The sequence below is a fragment of the Eubalaena glacialis genome, chromosome 6 (genome assembly GCF_028564815.1).
Source record: "Eubalaena glacialis isolate mEubGla1 chromosome 6, mEubGla1.1.hap2.+ XY, whole genome shotgun sequence".
NCBI classification, from domain to species: domain Eukaryota; kingdom Metazoa; phylum Chordata; class Mammalia; order Artiodactyla; family Balaenidae; genus Eubalaena; species Eubalaena glacialis.
In genome coordinates, this window is record NC_083721.1 from 113,135,893 (window position 1) to 113,155,705 (window position 19,813).

The 19,813-nt window shown below is 40.3% G+C and overlaps 1 protein-coding gene across 3 annotated transcripts in view; it reads right to left on the reverse strand.

The window, feature by feature from the left end:
• Positions 1–19,813, reverse strand: part of KCNAB1 (potassium voltage-gated channel subfamily A regulatory beta subunit 1) — a 438,166-nt gene that overhangs the window by 122,296 nt on the left and 296,057 nt on the right. For all 3 annotated transcript variants that reach the window (XM_061194543.1, XM_061194541.1, XM_061194542.1), the window contains exon 2: positions 3,593–3,636. In XM_061194543.1, coding sequence (XP_061050526.1) covers positions 3,593–3,636 — 44 coding nt within the window. The remainder of the gene's footprint in view (positions 1–3,592; positions 3,637–19,813) is intronic.

Sequence of the window (19,813 nt, forward strand, 5' to 3'; positions counted from 1 at the left end):
CAGTTGAACATGGGCTGTAACTGAACTGATATCCTAAGCCTATAACAGTAAACCCAGCTCCACCTGGACTTGAGAGCTGAGGTCTGCAGAGCCTGACAAATTATCTAAGGCTGGTGCATTATTCCTTTCTATGAATTTTTTTGGTCTCCTATGGTTTACAGAGGTAGCTCAGAAAAGTTCTCAAAGAATACTTATTCAAGCTTTGTTACCTGTTTTGAATGAAGCCAGTCAATCCCATGAACTTCCTTGTTTCCTCCTAATTTTTCATGCAGTGTCTTATCACAAGCATTCAAGCTCTTAGAAAAAACTTGAAGCTCAAATCAGGACTTTCTGCTCCTGAATCAAGTCTGTTTCAAAGTTCACTAAAATACCTACAGCTCACACACAGTTTTAAAAAACTGTAGTCTGCCCTCTGGAGACTCATTTACATGTGGCACTTCATAGCCACCTGAATTTTTTATAGTCTTAAGGGCTTTTGGTTGAGTTTTCTCAGTTCTTTTGATGAAATTATTTTCCACCATAGATACTGATTCTATGAGATAATTGTGTATGATTGTTCACCGTTATTTCTTAATTCATATTTTCTTAAATTGCTATATTTCTTAATTTCTTTCAATAATAAATAGTGAATAGTTATTTACCATTAAGCACTCTCAAAAAAAACTAAGGTTAGAATATCGCTGATAATGAATCTACAGGGTCTTTCAAATACAAGTAAGTGGTAACAAAATCAAAGCCATAAATTAAGCAAATGTCAAATTCCCTTAGTCTTATGGTGAGCAAAGACCACCCTCACCTCCCAAATCATATCATTAAGAAGAATCAGAAAAACTCAGGCATCATTAGCCTTCAATGTTTTTGCAATACCGTGAAAGGGGGCAGAAATTGTTGCCACTATCTTTTATTTATTTTTTATTTTTTTGTTGCCACTATCTTTTATTCATTCACTACCATCCCTTCCCTGGTCTCCACACTTCCATTCAACAGGGGTCAAGAAACCCTCCTCCCAATTCTTCCCCCTAACCAGCTTTGGATCTCACATCATCAGTCCCCCCCATGTTGCAGTCACTTACCCATCCCTAGTCAATCCCTCTCATCTGAAAATTTTAGCTCTGGTTCACTGTCACTCTCTCCAATATTAGTTTTGCCATATGTTTTAGTGATTTCAATGACCCCCAAAGTAATCCTTCCCTGAACCTTTATCTTTCAGGCCCTCGACCTCTTCTGGTCTACTGATCTTGCACTCAGCACAACCTCAGCCACTCTCTCCCAATGGACATGCCTTAGACTTTGTCATTACCAATAGCTGAACCCCCCATGACCTCAGTTTCAAACATCCCCCTTTCAAACCACCACTTTCTATTCTTCCAACTTACTATCTCTGCTGATCTTACTCCAACAATCCTTTGGGCCTCTGGAGGTACAATTCACTGATCCTGCCCACTCTTCACTGTCCCTCTGCCTCCTCATTTTCCTGGCTTCGGTCCTCATTTTCCTCCCTGCTCAGCTTCAACCCCAAAGTCCACCATTACAATCACCCCTCTGCATAAACTCTCAGCATCTCTGCCTCTCTTTTCTTATCTTATGCCCTTGAAAAACCCCACCTGGACCTGCATGGTTGAACATGACTGCAGGAAAAGCACACGGCCATAGAGATGGTCTCACTTCGAATTTATTAGCATGAATCTCAAGCAGATCCTTAATGCTGTCTGGCCACTTTGATCCATCCCTTTGGTCCATTCACTCTTCTGCTCTCATCATCCTCTCTCTCCTCAAACTTTCAACACCTCCCTTTCATCCTCACTAACAACTGATGACCTTGCTTCTGATTTCACTGAGAATACAGAAGCAGTAGAAGATAATTTCTAAAGATACCGTCACTGCCACCCCATCAACCCACCTACCAGCCTCAAAGCCCATGTACTCTGCCTTCTTTCATGTCACTTTCCCCTTGTGTCCTCAAGAAATCATTCCAGGTATTTTTTTTTCTCTACTTATCTTAACCATTTTTTTCCTTCTCAAAAGAATTTCTTAATCAGTATGTAAATATACTGTCATTTCTTTTGTGTGTAAAGGCACTGTCTCTGACCACACTTGCCTGTCCAGCTTCCATTCCATTTCTAGGCTTCTCTTTATAAAAATAGTCATCAAAAGAGCAGCCACCAGTGTTTCTCTTTCCATGCTCTCTTGAACCTATTCCAATCATGTGTGAGCCCCTGACTCCACCAAAACCGATCTTTTCAAAGTCATCAGTGACTTCCATGTTGCTAAACTGAATGATCAATTCTTGGCCCTCATCTTGCTTGACCTATGAGCAGCATTTGACAGGGTTGGTCTCCATCCCTCTTGAAACGTTGGATTCTTAGGACTCCCTGCTCTCCTGGTTCTCCTCCTCCACACCCACTGCTTGTTTTCAATGTTCTTTGTTGGCTCTTCCTCATTTCCCCAACTTCTTAATGGACTTCCCAGGTCACAGACCACGTGCTTTTGTTTTCTGTACTATCTATGCTCACTCCCTTACTATTCTTATTCAGTCTCATGGCTTAAACAGTATCTACATGTTGGTGACTCTCAAGTCATCCTACATCCAGCTCACATCTCTCTTCTAAACTCTGGATTCATATATCCATTTGCCTATATACCTCTTTTCTTGGATGTCTAATATGTCCCAAATCAATTGGCTCTCCCTCCTTCCTAAGTCTCTCTTCCTTCATTCTTCCACATCTCACTTACTGGCAACTCCATCTTTTCTGTTGCTCAGGCAAAAAAAACCCCTTGCAGTCATCTTTGACTCTTCTCTTTTCTCTTGCATCCCAAATAGAGTCCAACAGAAGATCTGCCAGGCTTGACCTTCAAAACATAGCTATGATCTGACCATTTCTCACTACTTCCTCAGCTACCATCCTGGTCTAGATTCTCTTAGGCTACAGAAATAGTTCTGATGATATTGAATTGCCTGAACACCAAGGCTGCCTTCTCCCTTGTCTGGGGGATGTCTGGAAGCTGTATGCTACCCCAAGTCTCACACTCAGATTTTACCATTTCAGATTCATTCCTATGATGTTAAAATTGCCATCTCTACTTACTATTCTTTAAATATTTACAGTTTCTGCGAGGAAATGTATATATAAAACCTTGTCCCTAAAACATTTAAGTTACATTATAAAAGTACATAAAATACATTAAAATATAGAAAAAAGTGAGAAAATTAGGCAAAGGGAAGATAAGGATAGAAAAAAATTCATATGATGCTGCAGGTGAGGTGAGCATACAAATACATGCCATGAGGTTCTTCACACTTGCTCAATGGGAATAACAGAGGAGTCTCTTCCTCTAAGATGTGCTTTAATATCAGGTTTCTTTTTGCTTAATGGGCCCCCATAAGGCATCATGATCACAGTGGCTCCCTGGGTCTGAGAAGGGGAGGGCTGTGTGGGGCAGGAAAGGCTCAGAAGGAGAAGTGAGGCAATGTTGGTCAGGAAGTCCCTTCTCACCTGAGACTGGGTCCTGACCTACACCCCAGTCATTCTCTGGTATCCTCCCCAATCTCCCACCTCCCAGCCTACCCCCACATGATACCCTGAGTACTTACCAAGACCCAAGCAAGAAACTCTGAGTCCTGATTTTCCAAGATTCCTAGAATAAAAATAAAGCAACACATGGTCATTTCGTCAGGTGAATTTTAACTGGGAGTATTAAATCGCACTTAAAAATTTTTTTTAATTGAAATACAGTTGATTAACAATGTTGTGTTAGTTTCAGGTGTATAAATCTCACGTTTGATGATGCTGCTCCTGACTAGAGCCATGGTAGAGGCAGAGCCCCAGATGCAGGCCTGTGGTTTGGGGAAGAGACTCTTTCATCTCCATTTGGGCACTAGAAAGCCCAAAATGTGCTTAGGCTCAGCACAACAACAAAGTGTCCCTGCAAAACGTAGCTTTTCAGCCCTAATGATCTTCTTCATTACTTTGCTTACAAATGTATTGTCTCTCTCCTTCTAGAATGTGAGTTCCTTGAGGGCAACTTGATGGATAAGGATTATTAAAAGAACAAATACAAAATAATCCTTTAGGCTATTTAAACTAAATTTTATATATATATATATATATATTTATTTAACATCTTTATTGGAGTATAATTGCTTTACAATGGCGTGTTAGTTTCTGCTGTATAACAAAGTGAATCAGCTACACATATACATATATCCCCATATCCCCTCCCTCTTGTGTCTTCCTCCCACCCTCCCTATCCCACCCCTCTAGGTGGTCACAAAGCACCGAGCTGATCTCCCTGTGCTATGCGGCTGCTTCCCACTAGCTATCTATTTTACATGTGGTACTGTATATATGTCCATGCCACTCTCTCACTTCGTCCCAGCTTACCCTTCCCCTTCCCCGTGTCCTCAAGTCCATTCTCTACGTCTGCGCCTTTATTCATATCCTGCCCCTAGGTTCTTCAGAACCATTTTTTTTTTTTTTAAGATTCCATATATATGTGTTAGCATACGGTATTTGTTTTTCTCTTTCTGACTTACTTCACTCTGTACGACAGACTCTAGGTCCATCCACCTCACTACAAATAACTCAATTTCATTTCTTTTTATGGCTGATATATATATATTTTTTAAAAAACTACACAGGGACTTCCCTGGTGGTCCAGTGGTTAAGAATCCACCTTCCAAAGCAGGGGACGTGGGCTCAATCCCTGGTCGGGAACTAAGATCCCACACGCCGCAGGGCAATTAAGCCTGTGCACCGCAACTACTGAGCCGGCGCCCTCTGGAGCCCGCATGCCACAGCTAGAGAGAAGCCCGCATGCTTCAACAAAGAGCCTGTGTGCTGCAACAAAAGATCCTGCATGCCGTAACAAAGATCCTGAGTGCTGCAACTAAGACCCGATGCAGCCAAAATAAATAAAATAAAAATTAAAAAGCTGAAAATGCAAACCTAAAAAAAAAAAAAAACTACACAAAATTCCTACAAGAAGGTCAGATAGTCTTTAAAGGATTCTTTCCTTTCCTCATCAACACCTTTGCTTTTCATCCTTAAAAGTTAATCCAGGGAAAGGAAATATATTTTCATTCTCTAAGTAGGGAGAGAACTAGGTGCTCTAATCTTCACTGTAAAGTGTTTGTCTGTGGAGACCCAGACCCAACCTATTTTCCTGTCATCCACCTAACTGCCATCAGAGAAGAAATCAAATTCTCAGAGAGAGGATGCCTCATAGAATTTTGTAGGGGTCCAGTGTGAGGAGATGAATCTTACACTATTGAAACATGGTAGAAAAGTATATTCCTTATTCTCTGATCAGATGCTCTTATAACAGCACAACTTTTCTCCTTGCTTCTACCCAAACAAAACAGCACCAACTTTTCCAATAAAATTTTCCACAGCTCGGTTCTTCTAGGTTCTCTCTTGATTCTTCCACAGTTTGCCTTCTTTAGAGCTAGTAACCAGTGCTCTTGTTTCTGCATCTATTTCTTTTCCCTGCTTGCTATTATTGTCTATAAAATTCCACCTAAGCAACACATTTCATTTCCTAGCATGGTCCAAAGTGCATCACACTGCAAAGAGTTGAAAGACCCAGGTTTTTGTGCATTTGTTCCAACTAGCTAGGTGACCTTGGAGAAATCACTTCCTTCCTTGGAGTTCAATTTCTTCATAGTACGATGGGGTATTAATACTTGTGCCATTCATTCAGCATCACTGTGGTGGGGCTGGAACATGATAATGTATGCTAATGTGTTCACAGTAAACGAATGCAAAGCGTAATTATTTTTGGTGCTTTCTGACTCTGCTCACCCTCTCACAGACATAGTGCTAAATTTTCCATATGAATTGGATATGTCCACCTGGCAGGAAACTATTGCATAAAGGTATGTGTGAAAAATATTTTGAACTGCTAAATAGGAGAAAAATAATTGGACCTCTCCCATGAAAATAATTTGCACCAGGAATTGCTCTTTTAGTAGTTTCTCAGAAAACCACAGGATGTACAGCCAAAAGATCTTGCTTTGTGGTCTAAAAGTCTACTTTTTTTTTGGCCGTGCCACAGGGCATGTGGGATCTTATTTCCCCTACCAGGGATCGAACCCATGCCCCCTGCAGTTAAGCGCCGAGTCCGAACCACTGGACTGTCAGGGAATTCCCAAAGTCTGCTGATTTTAAAGGATAGGAATCTAGAGCAAAAGCTATATAGTGGGGAGAATAAAAAAAGACCTACACCAGAACAAAAAAGCAAAAAAATACGTAAGTGACTAACAGTCTTCCAGGTAGAGATACTTGACATTGATGAATTAGTGAAGATTTTCACAGGTTACCCTGTTCAAGGCAATGTGCAAGGACATGTGGACACAGAGAGGAACAAGGCACAGTTCTCTACCTTTAAGTAGTTCTCTATCCTCTACCTTTTCTGAGGGACACAGAAAAGCAACCATATAATCACAATATGGTGTGGTATATCCTCCCATGGAGGACTTTGAGAGCACATGGAGGAGCTATCTCAGGTTTGTATTTGCATAACTATGTGGGTGTCATGGGGAAAAAGATCTAGGTAAGGAGTTTCATGTAATTTTAGTATCTTTCAGTGACTCTGAGCACAAGAGGGAACCGTAACTTGGTGCAGAAAACTATGCAAAGGAAGAAATTTTTCTAACAAACTCAAATAGGGCAAGGTTATGACACTGGGCACTTACTGTGCAGCATCTCAGCACCCAAAGTAGGGAGACCTGCCCTAAGTTTCCTTACGACAGTGACTTAGGGAGATGATGATCACTCTGCTATGGGTTTGGAAGGCCAAACTTGAGAAACTTGAGAATTGTCAGCCAACACAAACTGCAAAGTTACAAGCACTCAACATGGCCCATTTTATTGCCATTGTTGTTTAAACACCCAGGCCAGATTTTCTGGAATGAAAGCCTTAGAAGATTTTGCACTGTAAGAAAAGTTCAATTAGAGACAAATATTGATACAGTGGTGATAGGTCCCGCACTGAGCATTAGTGTTTTTATTTCCTTTAACTCTTTCTCTGAATATTTTTACCTGCTAGAAGAAATGATTACCAAATAGAGTTGGTTGTTTTTATTTATTTTTTATTTTAAATATTTATTTATTTATTTATTTGGCTATGCCAGGTCTTAGTTGCAGCACGCGGGATCTTTAGTTGTGGCATGTGGGATCGAGTTCCCCGACCAGGGATCGAACCTGGGCCCCCTGCATTGGGAGCAGGGAGTGTTAGTCACTGGACTACCAGGGAATTCCTTACAGTTGGTTGTTTTTAAAGTGAGAGGTATTTTCCATGCATAAGCCATATCTGGTCTCTAAGTCTTATTTTTTCCAGGGGTAATCCCACGTTCATGTCTGCACAATACTGAGTGGAGGTAGGGTGATTGTTTAGCCCCTCTGATCCATTTAAGCTCTGCTGGATAACAGAAGCCCAAATACTTGACACATTTGATCTAACGAGCCCAAAATACATCATCTGAAAGCTTGTTTGTGTGGCTATAACACCGAATAATGGCCAAGTTCACACATCATGCTGGGCTGTGACAGATGTCCTGGAACCTTCTCTATCCCAATCATATGGAATTTTCATGCACACTTCATGACCTTGTGTGACATTGTGCATTGAAACAACTTAATGTAATTGCATTTTATTTCTTAATTCCTCAGCGTTAGCACAGGTGAGGCCACAAAAAGATTCTGTAAGCACATCAAATGTATAATTAGATTGAATTTCTTTCCCATTTGAATCAAAACAGTTGCATTGTACTGGTTTTCCTATTTTATCTGTGTCAGATATACCAGAAGGAAGTCTCACTGTGTTCATTTTTAGTATGTGCTCCCGTTCAACTCAAAATAAAAGCTCCTCTTTCCCAGGTGAACCTGAGCTGCTTGTCTGCTAATATTAGAAATGAATGACATCAGTATGGGGGCACGGGACACTTAGCTTTGTCAGTCAAATTTTGGAAATCCTAAATCTTAAATCAAAGCTTCAGGAAAGAGTTACTGCAGAAGGGATATAGCTTCTTGAGAAGCCAAGGTTACATTTCTTCTTTCTGAAGGCAGAATTGTCCTCTTAGTGTCTGAACTTGTTTTAGGACAATGGTTAGTTCCATGGCAGATGCATTAAATATAATTTCTAGTGTCATTTTGTGGAGCATCCATCATGCACTTTTTATTTTAAGGCGATAACAGAATTGTGAGAACTAAAATCCAGTGTCACTTAGGCACAGTATGAAATGCCATTTGATGCTTACAGGTCCTTTAAAAATCAAAGATGCTTAAAGCAGAAGATTAGCAACCTAAATGTGCTGTTTTAAATTGCTTGCTTCTGAATACGTATATCTTAGACATTACTCACAGTTGTAAACTGCTTGGAAGAGAGGAATAGCTACCTAAAATAGGTACCTTGCATTCGACCAAGAAAGATGCATATTGCATAGGACAAAAATCCCTTATTTAAAGGTTGACACAACAGAGACAACCTGAAAGCATATGTAAGGGACTCCAGTGGCCTTGTCAAGCTGGCAAAAACAAGTTTGGTTTGACCTGGTTTTCATGTGCTCAGATCATTACATCATCTGCTGTTTTAGTCTACTTGAACAACTTTCTGATCCCTCTAAATCGCACCCTGCTGTGTGCGGTGCCTTACCTGGAAGCTACTAGTCAAATCCGGGGTATGGAATGAAAAAAAAAAAAAAAAAGAAAGAAAGAAATGTCCACTTAATCTTTCTTGAAAAATCCAGAGCAGAAAGTATGTGCATTTGTCAGCCAGCTGGTTTTGATAGTTGTATGAGAATATACATTTTGACAGCCATGAAGGTGACTACAAATGGTAATAACATTTTCTTATGAGGGCACCGTTCATCACTGTTGATAGTGAATAATGATTTATTTGGAAACCACCAGGCACATAAATGATTTAGCCATGCATTTGGATGACAGACATTGATAAGTAGCACAATGAAACTTTCTTTCCTTTATCTAAGTAGCAGCAAAGTAGAATGGGATTATTTCAGATTTTTTGATTTAAAGGTTCCAGTCATTGTCTGTTGTAAATTCCAACTAGGTTCTTATTCATTTTCTTTGGAAATATAAAATCACCTGTTGGTCTGTGTCATTCTAGAAAAGTCTACAGAAGTATGGCAAAAAGAGACTTCCCTATAATTAATTAGTTCAATAGAGATGTACTGAGTTTCAACTACATACCAAGCCTTGTATTAGGGTGTGGGGATGGGCTGAGTAGCGGATAGTTGCTGCTTTCATGGAGCTTACATCATAGAAGGGGAAACATGTCAAACAGTGAATTGATTATTTGACCATAGTACTAAATAAAAGAACAGTATGCCCTAAGTGAAAAATTGCCCTGTTGGGAAAGCTGACCTGGTCTGGATAGTTAGGAAAAGCTTCCCTAGGGACGCAGCATTTAAACTGAAATCCAAAGAAGTAGGAAGTAACTTAATGAAAAGAGTAGGGATCAGCATTCCAAGCAGAGTGAACAGCACATGCAAAGGCTCAGAGGCTGGAGGAAGCATGGGTAATTGAAGAACTAAAAGAAGTACAGGTCAGGGGAAGAGTAGGGTGCAGAGTGAGCCCAGGTGAGTCTGTTGGGGGTGGTACGAAGCAGCTCAAACTGGGCCTTACCGATTATGTTACCGATTTTGGTCTTAATATGAAGGAGTAATGGAAAATTGCTGAAAATCTTAAGCAGGAGAAATGGGGTGAAGGGAGGCAAGAAGAGGAGCTTGGAGGCTGCTTTGGCAATGATGATGATAAGTGATGGTTCAGATTCAGTCTAGGTATTCTTAGTGGGCAAAATCTACAGGACTTGGTGTTTGAATAGGAGGGTGAAAGAGAAGGAGAAATAAGGGTCCATTCTCAGGTTTCTGAATTGGGCAGCTGGGTGAAGAAAGGTGCTTTTCACTTAAGTGGGGTTCATTCGACAAACAGAAGGATTTTGACCACCTCTGGGCATGTGGGCAAGATATCCACATTAGTTGCCTGGAGCTCAGAGCAGGGAGTGGGTTTTTCTGGGTATCAAGGGTAATGAGTGCCATGGGCTGGGGTCAGCTGCAAAGGGAGACAGCGTTCAGTTAGAGAAGAGGGGGCCAAGGCTCGGCTTTGAGGGGCTCCAACATTATAGGTGGCCAAGAGGAAGCTATGCTGGCAAAGGAAACTGAGAAGGAGGGGTGAAGATGTAGGAGGAAACCAGAAAGTGATGCTGTCAAAGCTAAAGGTGGAGTCGGTTTCAACAGGGTGTAAGTGGCCAGTACTGAAGGCTGCGGGGAGGACAGAGGAACGCCCTTCACGTTCAGCCCCAAAGCGACTGCTGACGACTTCTGGGTAGTCATTTCAGTGGTTCTGTGAGTGGTTTCAGTGGTCCTGTTCAGTGGTTCAGTGGTTCTGTGAGTGTCAGGTCGGTCAGACTGAGGAGGGGGAGGTACAGAAATAATACTTACTAACTGTGTGTGACCTTGGACAGGTTACTTAAACTTTTTAAGTCTCTTTCCTCATTCACAAATGGGGATATTAATAGCTCACTGCTTTTTATTTTCCAAAGAGTGAGAAAATATAAATACAGCACCAGTCCCAGGATACTTCAGTGTTCAATAAATGCTATTTACTTTCTTCCTTTCTTATTTTCTAGGAAAACTGGTGTCTCAAACACTGAATCTGGTGAGGTTCTGGTTCAGGTACTAAAGCTGTTAGGAGGTTGCCTCTGTGGCTTTCAAGACCTACTTCTGTGAGTCTGTGATCCTCTTACTTCGTGGATTTGTGCTTAGACATTGCAAACTTCCTGAATCTATTTTATGTGAATTGTGAGTCATTTTGCTAGAATCATTAGGATAATGGGAAACAGGGGATAAAGATAGATAAGGGAGGCGAAGGAGAAGGTGACACTTGGTTGGTAAAGGCAGTTTGGAGAAATCATGTAGGTCTGAGAAATTTAGAACCTTTCTTCCGTGATTGCCAGGAGGGAAATGGAGTTGGAACACAAAGTTGTGCGGATGGGGCAGAACTTGGATGTTCTGCAGGGGTGGGGATGGGGAGAAAGGTTGAGAAATGCTCACCAAAATCTACTTATCACTTCAATAAAAGTTACTCACTGCTTTTTCTGTCTCAAGTATCCAAGGCATCAGAATAGCTGGAACTCAATAATTCAGAGTCTTAAATCAGAAGAATCTAGAACCTTTATCTCAGGGCATATGACTTGGGGTTCATGAACTTGAATTAGAAAAAATACATTTTTATTTTCACCAACATCTAACTGAAACATAGCTTCTCCTTCAAATATGAATGTAGGCAAGAAACCACAGAAGTGCCCACATTAACTGTTACTTTGCCACCAAAAGGAATTACAGGTATTTTTCTACCACATCACAGTTGTCTCAAAAATTTCAAAAAATTATTTGCACTCACCATTTACACTCATCACCTTTTGGAAATTGTGGTATTCAACGCACTCCTAGAGCTTGTTGTTTAATATATTCACAAAGAAGTGCATGGACTTCCCTGGTGGCGCAGTAGTTAAGAATCCTCCTGCCAATGCAGGGGACACGGAGGAGCCCTGGTCCGGGAAGATCCCACATGCCGTGGAGCAACTAAGCCTGTGCACCACAACTACTGAGCCTGCGCTCTAGAGCCCGCGAGCCACAACTCCTGAAGCCTGCTCACCTAGAGTCCGGGCTCCACAACAAGCGAAGCCACCGCAATGAGAAGCCTGCACACCACAACGAAGAGTAGACCCTACTCGCAACTAGAGAAAGCCTGCGCACAGCAACGAAGACCCAATGCAGCCAAAAATAAAATAAATAAAATAAAATAAATAAATTTTTAAAATAAATAAATAACTAAAAAGTGCTTTTAAACACATAACATAAAATATACAGGAATCCGATTAAATGGAAATACAGTTCAAAATATTTAAAATCCAAATTTGTGACCTAGTAAGACATGCACTTCAAAAAAAAAAAAAAAAAAAAAGATTCTGAAGAACCTAGAGGCAGGACAGGAATAAAGCCACAGACATAGAGAATGGACTTGAGGACACGGGAAGGGTAAGCTGGGACGAAGTGAGAGAGTGGCATGGCCATATATACACTACCAAACGTAAAATAGAATAGATAGCTAGTGGGAAGCAGCCGCATAGCACAGGGGGATCAGCTCAGTGCTTCGTGTCCACCTAGTGGGGTGGGTTAGGGAGAGTGGGAGGGAGACGCAAGAGAGAGTAGATATGGGGATGTATGTATATGTATAGCTGATTCACTTTGTTATAAAGCAGAAACTAACATACCATTGTTAAGCAATTACACTCCAATAAAGATGTTAAAAAAAATAAGATATGCACTTCTTTGTTTTTTTCTTATAAACTTATTTATTTATTTGTTTATTTATTTTTGGCTGCATTGGGTCTTCATTGCTGCACGCGGGCTTTCTCTACTTGCGGTGAGCAGGGGCTACTCTTCGTTGCAGTGCACAGGCTTCTCATTGCGGTGGCTTCTCTTGTTGCGGGGCACGGGCTCTAGGCTCGCGGGCTTCAGTAGTTGTGGCTCACGGGCTCTAAAGTGCAGGCTCAGTAGTTGCTCTGCAGCATGTGGGATCTTCCCGGACCAGGGCTCAAACCCAGGTCCCCTGCATTGGTAGGCGGGTTCTTAACCACTGCGCCACCAGGGAAGTCCAAAAGCACTCTTTCTAGGGAGTCTGTAGGCTTCACCAGACTGCTAGAGGGGTCTGTGCATCAAGAGCCTTGAATGTAGCTAAAAGATAAATGTTGTTTAAAAAAAAAAGCCTCTTGGTTCATCCATCTGCCACAAAGCAACATGAGTTTACAAGCATCTTTTTCAAACTGGGAGGGAAGGCAATCCTGAAAAGTTTTGAAAGCGAAATTAAATTTGCCATACCCCAGAGCTACTATTTAAAATGTGTATAATAAAGTTGATAATGTTGGTGTTTATTATCCCTTTGTTTAATTTTAGTAAATTACAAAACATTTTTAAGGCCCTTGCTGAATTTACCTCCAAATTCAGGCCTGCTGCTTGTATTATCTCTACATGGGTATAAATCCATGACCCTAAGTTCTCCCATTACAGGGCTCCTCAAGGGCCTCATCCACCCACCTACAGTCGGGGAGTCTGCCATGCTTACCCCTGAGGGCAGAGGAGACGGAAGAGGATTTACCATCCCCGGGGCTCTGGGTTTCAGCCTCATGCACGATATTTCTTTTGTAACAATTTACTTTCATGTGATTCATTCATTCAACCATTTCCTATTTCATTCCGTATTATATTTGTGTTTGTTTTAACATAAAATAATGTTTCCTTCCTAAATCTTCAAGCAAGTTTGTTGTCTCAGAGATGTGCCATGTTGGTCCCGTGGCTTTACTAGGTATCCCCTGGCACCCTTTGCTGTCCCAGTTTGAGAAGCTTGGCTATAAACTATTATCAGTCATTTATACCTTAGTGTGAAGAAGTTTCAGAGCTTTTTCTTACATAGTTTGGAGGGATTAGAAGGAGCAATCAAGAAATAAAGCACTAAACCTCTGACAGAATTGGAAGGGGGAATAAAAGTGGAGTGGCAGGAGGATGAAGGAAGTGGGCCCCCGAATGGGAGAACACACTTTTCTACCTTCCAAATTTTGTCCAAGATCACGTCTCTCCTCACAACAGAATGATCACACTTTCCTATGTGAATATCACACATGTACTTGCATTTTCAACACTAAGAAGAGAGAATCTAAAGATTTCAAAGTTTTCTTCACCCTGGGGTGATGATTTATTTTCAAAGAAGTTCCACAATATGAAGCAAAGGTAAAGCCTTCTCTGTCGTCTACTTTGTAATGAGAGCTGTGTTAGTTTCCACTGTAATGAGCTGTGTAGTTTTCAAGGCAAAGTTAAACAAACAAAAAAGCATCTGAGACAGAGCTCATGCTCCACATCTTCCCAATTCCGTTTACTGTGCATGAATTTCTTGCTTTCTCTTTAGAAAGTAAAGTCAGCCATGTGATGGAGACTGAGGCGTGAGCCTGACTGAGGGGCAGGGTGATATTTAAATATGCACTTAATCAAAAGTATAAGGTTGCTTCTAGCCATTATGCACTAGTTTGCCTTTCACTTTCCTTGACAGAGGAACATAAAATTAATGCCTGTTTTCTCTGTGTGCCCAATCCTTTACACCTGCTGTCAGAGTGCCATATATCACAGCACATATTGTACTCATTGTGTACAAGGTTGTTTCTCCTTCCAGACTGAGATCTGTGAGGGTAGCAACTGTGTCTAATGCATCTGTTTATTCCCAGCACTTAGCAAAGTCCTGGGCACATAGTTGGTGTTCAGTGATGCTCACAGTGGGTGCTCTGATGCCATCGTTTTGCTGTGGATAAAGACTGCATTGTCACTCACTTGTACTACTCTTGTTGGCTAGGGAGGCTCTGTGGTTTACTGGGAAACACTGGGCAGCATAGTGTGGTGATGATATACTTATAGTGAAGAAGTGCCTGTACTATTTCCTATCATTGAAACCTTGGGAAGTTACCAAACCCCTCTGTGCCCCATAGTTACTGGGGATAATAATAGAAGCTACCTCACAGGGTTGTTGTGAGGTTTAAGTGTGAGGATTAAAACCTTTAAAGTAATGCTTCACACATGGTAAATGCTAAGTGCAAGCTGTTATCAGATAGACACAGGTTTGAATCCAAGCTCTGTTCCTGGTAGCTATGGACATCTCATTTCACCTCATACAGGTTCCCTCTTCTGTAAAATGAGTTACTATGCCCTCCCTGAGTGGAGGGATACAGTAAACATTGTAGCCTTTCACTCTTTCAACCAATGTAGGTGTTAGGGCTCCTTCTTCTATTTTACAAGAGGCTGGAGCTTGGGATCCTGCTTAGCAAGATGCATTCTATCCCCACCCATACCATTCCTCTTCTCCCTCTGACCCTTCACTTAAGTGTGGTCACTGTTCCAATGGGAGGGTGAATCCCAGCCCTCTAGTATTTATAGCCTCAAAGCCTAGAGCTGGGGCTAAAGGGAGAGTCGTGACCAAGGTCAACTTCTATGTCCAGCCTGCTCTTACTTGTTGGTTCAGTCAGTCCACCTGCAGGTCACCCCATCTGAACTTTCAGTGTACACTTCAAATCCAGAATATCAATCTGTGGCCCCGCCTCTACCCCCTCCAAAAAATAAGCAACATATTTTAACTCCCACAGACCTCTTCCCTCTCCTTTGGCCTCCACAACCAATCAGTCAGCAAAATCTGAGGAGCCCACTTCTGTACCATCCCTCACCTACATCCTGACTTCTTCGTTACCACCACCAGATCAGACCTTTATATTAATGGCTTCCTAACTGTTCTTCTGCCTTAGAGCTTCTCCTACTCTTTCGCTGTTTATCTCTGATTAGCTTTATACCTTCTTATTTGTATGTAGTAAGTATTTTTCATGTCTTATTACCTTTCCTCAACTGCAAAGTACTTGACGGAGAGATCCAAGCCTGATTTTATATTTGACTTCCTTATAATACTTTGTCTCATGGAGATACCAGTAAATATTTCATTGACTAAATTAACAATCAAATGACTAAGTCTGAGAAGTCTTTCTTACCTTCCTGATGTGAACTTCCAGAGTTTGATATTATTTTAGTCCTAATTCTTTTGTGTTTAGGTTGACTATTAAAATTCAGTTGTCCTATTCAACATCATAGTGCAATAAGGCGATACAAAGAAATAAAAGGCATGCAGATCGAAAAGGAATAATAAAACTGACTCTTGTTGAAGACAACATGATTGTCTATGTAGAAAAATCCCAAAGAATCTACCAAAGAGCTCCTTGAACTAATAAGTGGATTTAGCAAGGTTGCAGAATACAAAGGTCAATATACGAAAGTCAATTGTATTCCTAGCAATGAACAATTGGACTCTGAAACTTCAAAGAAAAAACTATTTGCAATAGCACGCCAAGAATGAAATATTTATTCACAAATCTATCCAAATATGGGCAGTATCTGTATGCTAACAGCTATAAAACATTAAAGAAAGAAATGAAAAAGGATTTAACTAAACGGAGACATAACATGTTCATGGATTGCAAGACTCAATATTGCTAAACTATCTATTCCCCTCAATTTGATCTGTGGAGTAAAGATAATCCCAATTCAAATCCTAGCAAAATGTTTTATACAGATCAACAAGGTGATTCTCAACTTTATACGGCAAGGTGAAAGAACTGGAATATTCAAAAGAATTTGAAAAAGAATAAAGTAGGAATCACTCATATTACTTGATTTCAAGATTTAATATAAAGCTACAGTAATCAAAGCAGTGTGGTATTATCAAAAGGAATGAAGCACATATAAATGGAACAGAATAGATAGTAAATGGAATAGAATAGATAAGCCAGAAATAGGCCCACACAAATATAGTCAACTGATTTTTGACAAAGGTGCAAAAACAATTCAATGGAGAAAAGATAGTCTTTTCAAGAAATGGTGTTGGAACAAATGGAACAATTGTCCATATGTAAAAAAAAATTTTTAAAAATGAACCTGATACACACCTCTCATCTTAGGCAAAAATTAACTCAAAATGGATCATAGTCCTAAATGTAAAATTTTAAATTATGAAACTTCTGGAAAAAAATGATAGGAGAGAATCTGTGAGACTTTAGGTTAGGTAAAAGTTTTTTAGATATAGTACCGAAAGGATGATCTATAAAAAATTCGAAAAATTGGTCTTCATAAAAATTTAAAACTTTTGCTCTGTGAAAGACACTGTTAGTAGAATGAAAAGACAAGCTACACACTGGAAGAAAATAACTGCAAAAACCCAATAAAAGGTGGCCTGTGTCTGGTCAAAAGTGTTGAACAGACACTTCACTAAAGAAGATATTTGGATAGTAATTAAACATATGAAAAAGTGCTCAACATCATTAGGCATTAGGGAAACACAAATTAAAACCATAATGAGATACCACTACACACTTATTTGAATGTACAAGATAAAACCAACACCAAACACAATGCCAAGTGCTGGCAAAGATGCAGAACAAATGGAAACTCATACATTGCTGGTGGAAATGCAAAATGATATGCCCCACTTCGGAAAACAGTTTAACAATTTCTTATAAAGTTAAACATACTCATACCATATGACTCAGCAATTCCACTCCTAGATATTTACCCAAGTCAATCAAAAACTTATGTTTACACAAACAACTTTAGGAAAATATTTATAGCAAATTTATTCATAATCCACTGAAAACTAGAAACCACCCAGATGCCTGTCAACTGATGAATGGATAATCAAATTAAGGTGTATTCATACAATGGAATACCACTCAACAAGAAAAAGAAATAAACTATTGATTCATGATTCATGCAATAATATAAATGCAGTTAAATATTTTGCTAAATCAAAAGGCTACATATTGTATGAGTCCATTTATATGACATTCTGGGAAGGATTATAAGGGCAGAGAAAGATGAGTAATTATCAGGGGTTAGAGGTGGGTGGAGAGATTGACTACAAAAAGGCAGTATGAGGGATACTTCGGGGTTATGAACTTTATTCTGTATGGTGCTGTGGTGGAATGACTGTGCATTTATCAAAATCCATACAACTGAACAAACACAAAAAATGAATTATACTCTATGCAAATTAAAAAAAAAATCTACCAGGATGTCAGGGGAACCCAAAATGAGATGCAGACTGTGAGATATGAATCTAACTGTATTACAAATGGATGACATACCACACAGAAGTGGGTGGGGAATGAAGGACCTAACTTAAATAACTTTTGACTGGATACCGTAAGGCTAACAACAAAAAGAATTGTACACAAACACTGTTGTCTAGTTGGCAAATTTGTCTCTCACAGGGGTATGAGTTAGCAATTTTGAAACTAAGCTTGAATACTAACGTTGACAAATAAGAAATGTAGTGGGTGAACACTAGACCCAGAAACTAAACAAAAATAGAACAAATTTGAGGACCCTTTGAAGCCAACATCCCTTTATCATTTAATTTCATTTTATAGGTAAACACTCTCACGTTGACAGAACATTGGTTTTTGTTTGTTTCTTCTTTGCTTTTTTGCTTTTCTAATTCAGCAGATGTTTACTCAGCAGCTACTAAGATGCATCCAGAGTTCGTCACTGATTTTGAGGTTAATGCATGCTCTTTCTCTCCAGAAGAATAACAAATCAAAAACTCACCTGGGAACTAGTGAGAACTGAATGCAGTTGGCCCTTGACGATTTTGAGCCCTGTTATAAATGGCTAATGATTGGTCAGTCTGGAGTGCTGGATTTAGTTTATTTTCATTCCCCAACCTCTATGTTGGTCTTTTTTAATTCTTCTGGATATCTTAGCTTGTGATGTCTCAAAAGTAGGGAAATTGCATCTCATTCTGTGGTGACAGTGCTCACTAGAGGGCAGAGAACTGCACCTTCTCGTGGTGACTAGGAAAATACCCACCTACAGCCACGAGAATTGCTCTCCAAAATGAGGAGCTCTCTCTGTTCCAGTCCTTTCCAATTGCACTTGATACAAAGGGAAAGCTCTGCCTATAGATCCATGAAAGGGAGAAAGGGAGAGAAGACCGCCCTGTTATGAAACAGCAAGGCATCAGAATATATTCTTTAGGACCTTAAGATCTTTCTGAAATTCTGTTGAAAATGAAATCAAAGTTCTCTCTCCTTGGGCTTGGGTAAATTTTTACTAATACATGTAATTTTTAAAAATTGACTCCAGGCATTTTAAAATAATCACCGCATGGCAACTATAGAATCCTGTGAAATAATCTTGCTGTACGCTTTTGTGAATTAGTCCATCCTCAGAAATTAATTTCAGTTGGTTAAAATCATTAGCGGTACTTCATTCAAGTTGACTAACTGGTCCTAAGCAAGATTTAGATAGTAGGAATTCACAGGATAGGGCTCAATATTGATGGCAGAATAGCTGAGGATCTGATAATTCTTTGATGTGGCCCCTAAGAAGTCAATTTCCAACTTTAGTATCATCATCATATGATGAGAAGGAAAATCATGACGGGAAGTAGGTGCCGTCTACACAATTGCAGGCAAAGAGCTGGTTATTTTAGTAAAAACTATGAAGCCTAATTTTTTGACAGTATGATGCCAAACTGGACGATCGAGTAAAAGTTTTGAATCCACTTTGAATCTACTAGGATGTTTAACATCTATAACACGTCTTTGACTTTTAAAATGGAAAAGTAGGACTTCCCTGGTGGCACGGTGGTTAAGAATCTGCCTGCCAATGCAGGGGACATGGGTTCGATCCTGGGGTCCCTGCCCAGGGTAGGCCATTTTGGGAGGCCTAGGGAAGAAAGAAATTGAGTTTCTGCAACTCTTGCTAGGCATCCACACCCGCTCCTGGTGCCTCCCCATCTGTTCTGGGCCCCTCAACCTCCCACCCCTGACTGTAGCTTTCCACAGTCTCTGTGGTTGATGCCATGGCAGTGGTGGGAGTTGGTGAACTGCCACTCATCTCACCCCTCTCCCCATCAGCCTTCAGACTGAAACAACTGGAGAAGAAAATAGGCAGAAGGAAATGTACCACTCATACTGTTTCACATTTCAGCAGAACTGATTTCCTCCTGTTCTTTGCTCTTTTAAAAGAGAAAAAAATGAAGTCATCGGCATGCTCTGCTGATTGGAGATGGGATGACCAATGGGGCTGGAACAGACCACGTTCACAACCTGTGGGGTGTGGGGTTAAGGGTATAGAAAGGGGAATGGGAAGGAAAGTTCAGAAGGACTGAGGTAGCCTTGCCTGAAAAAGAAGGCTGCATCAAGAATGATT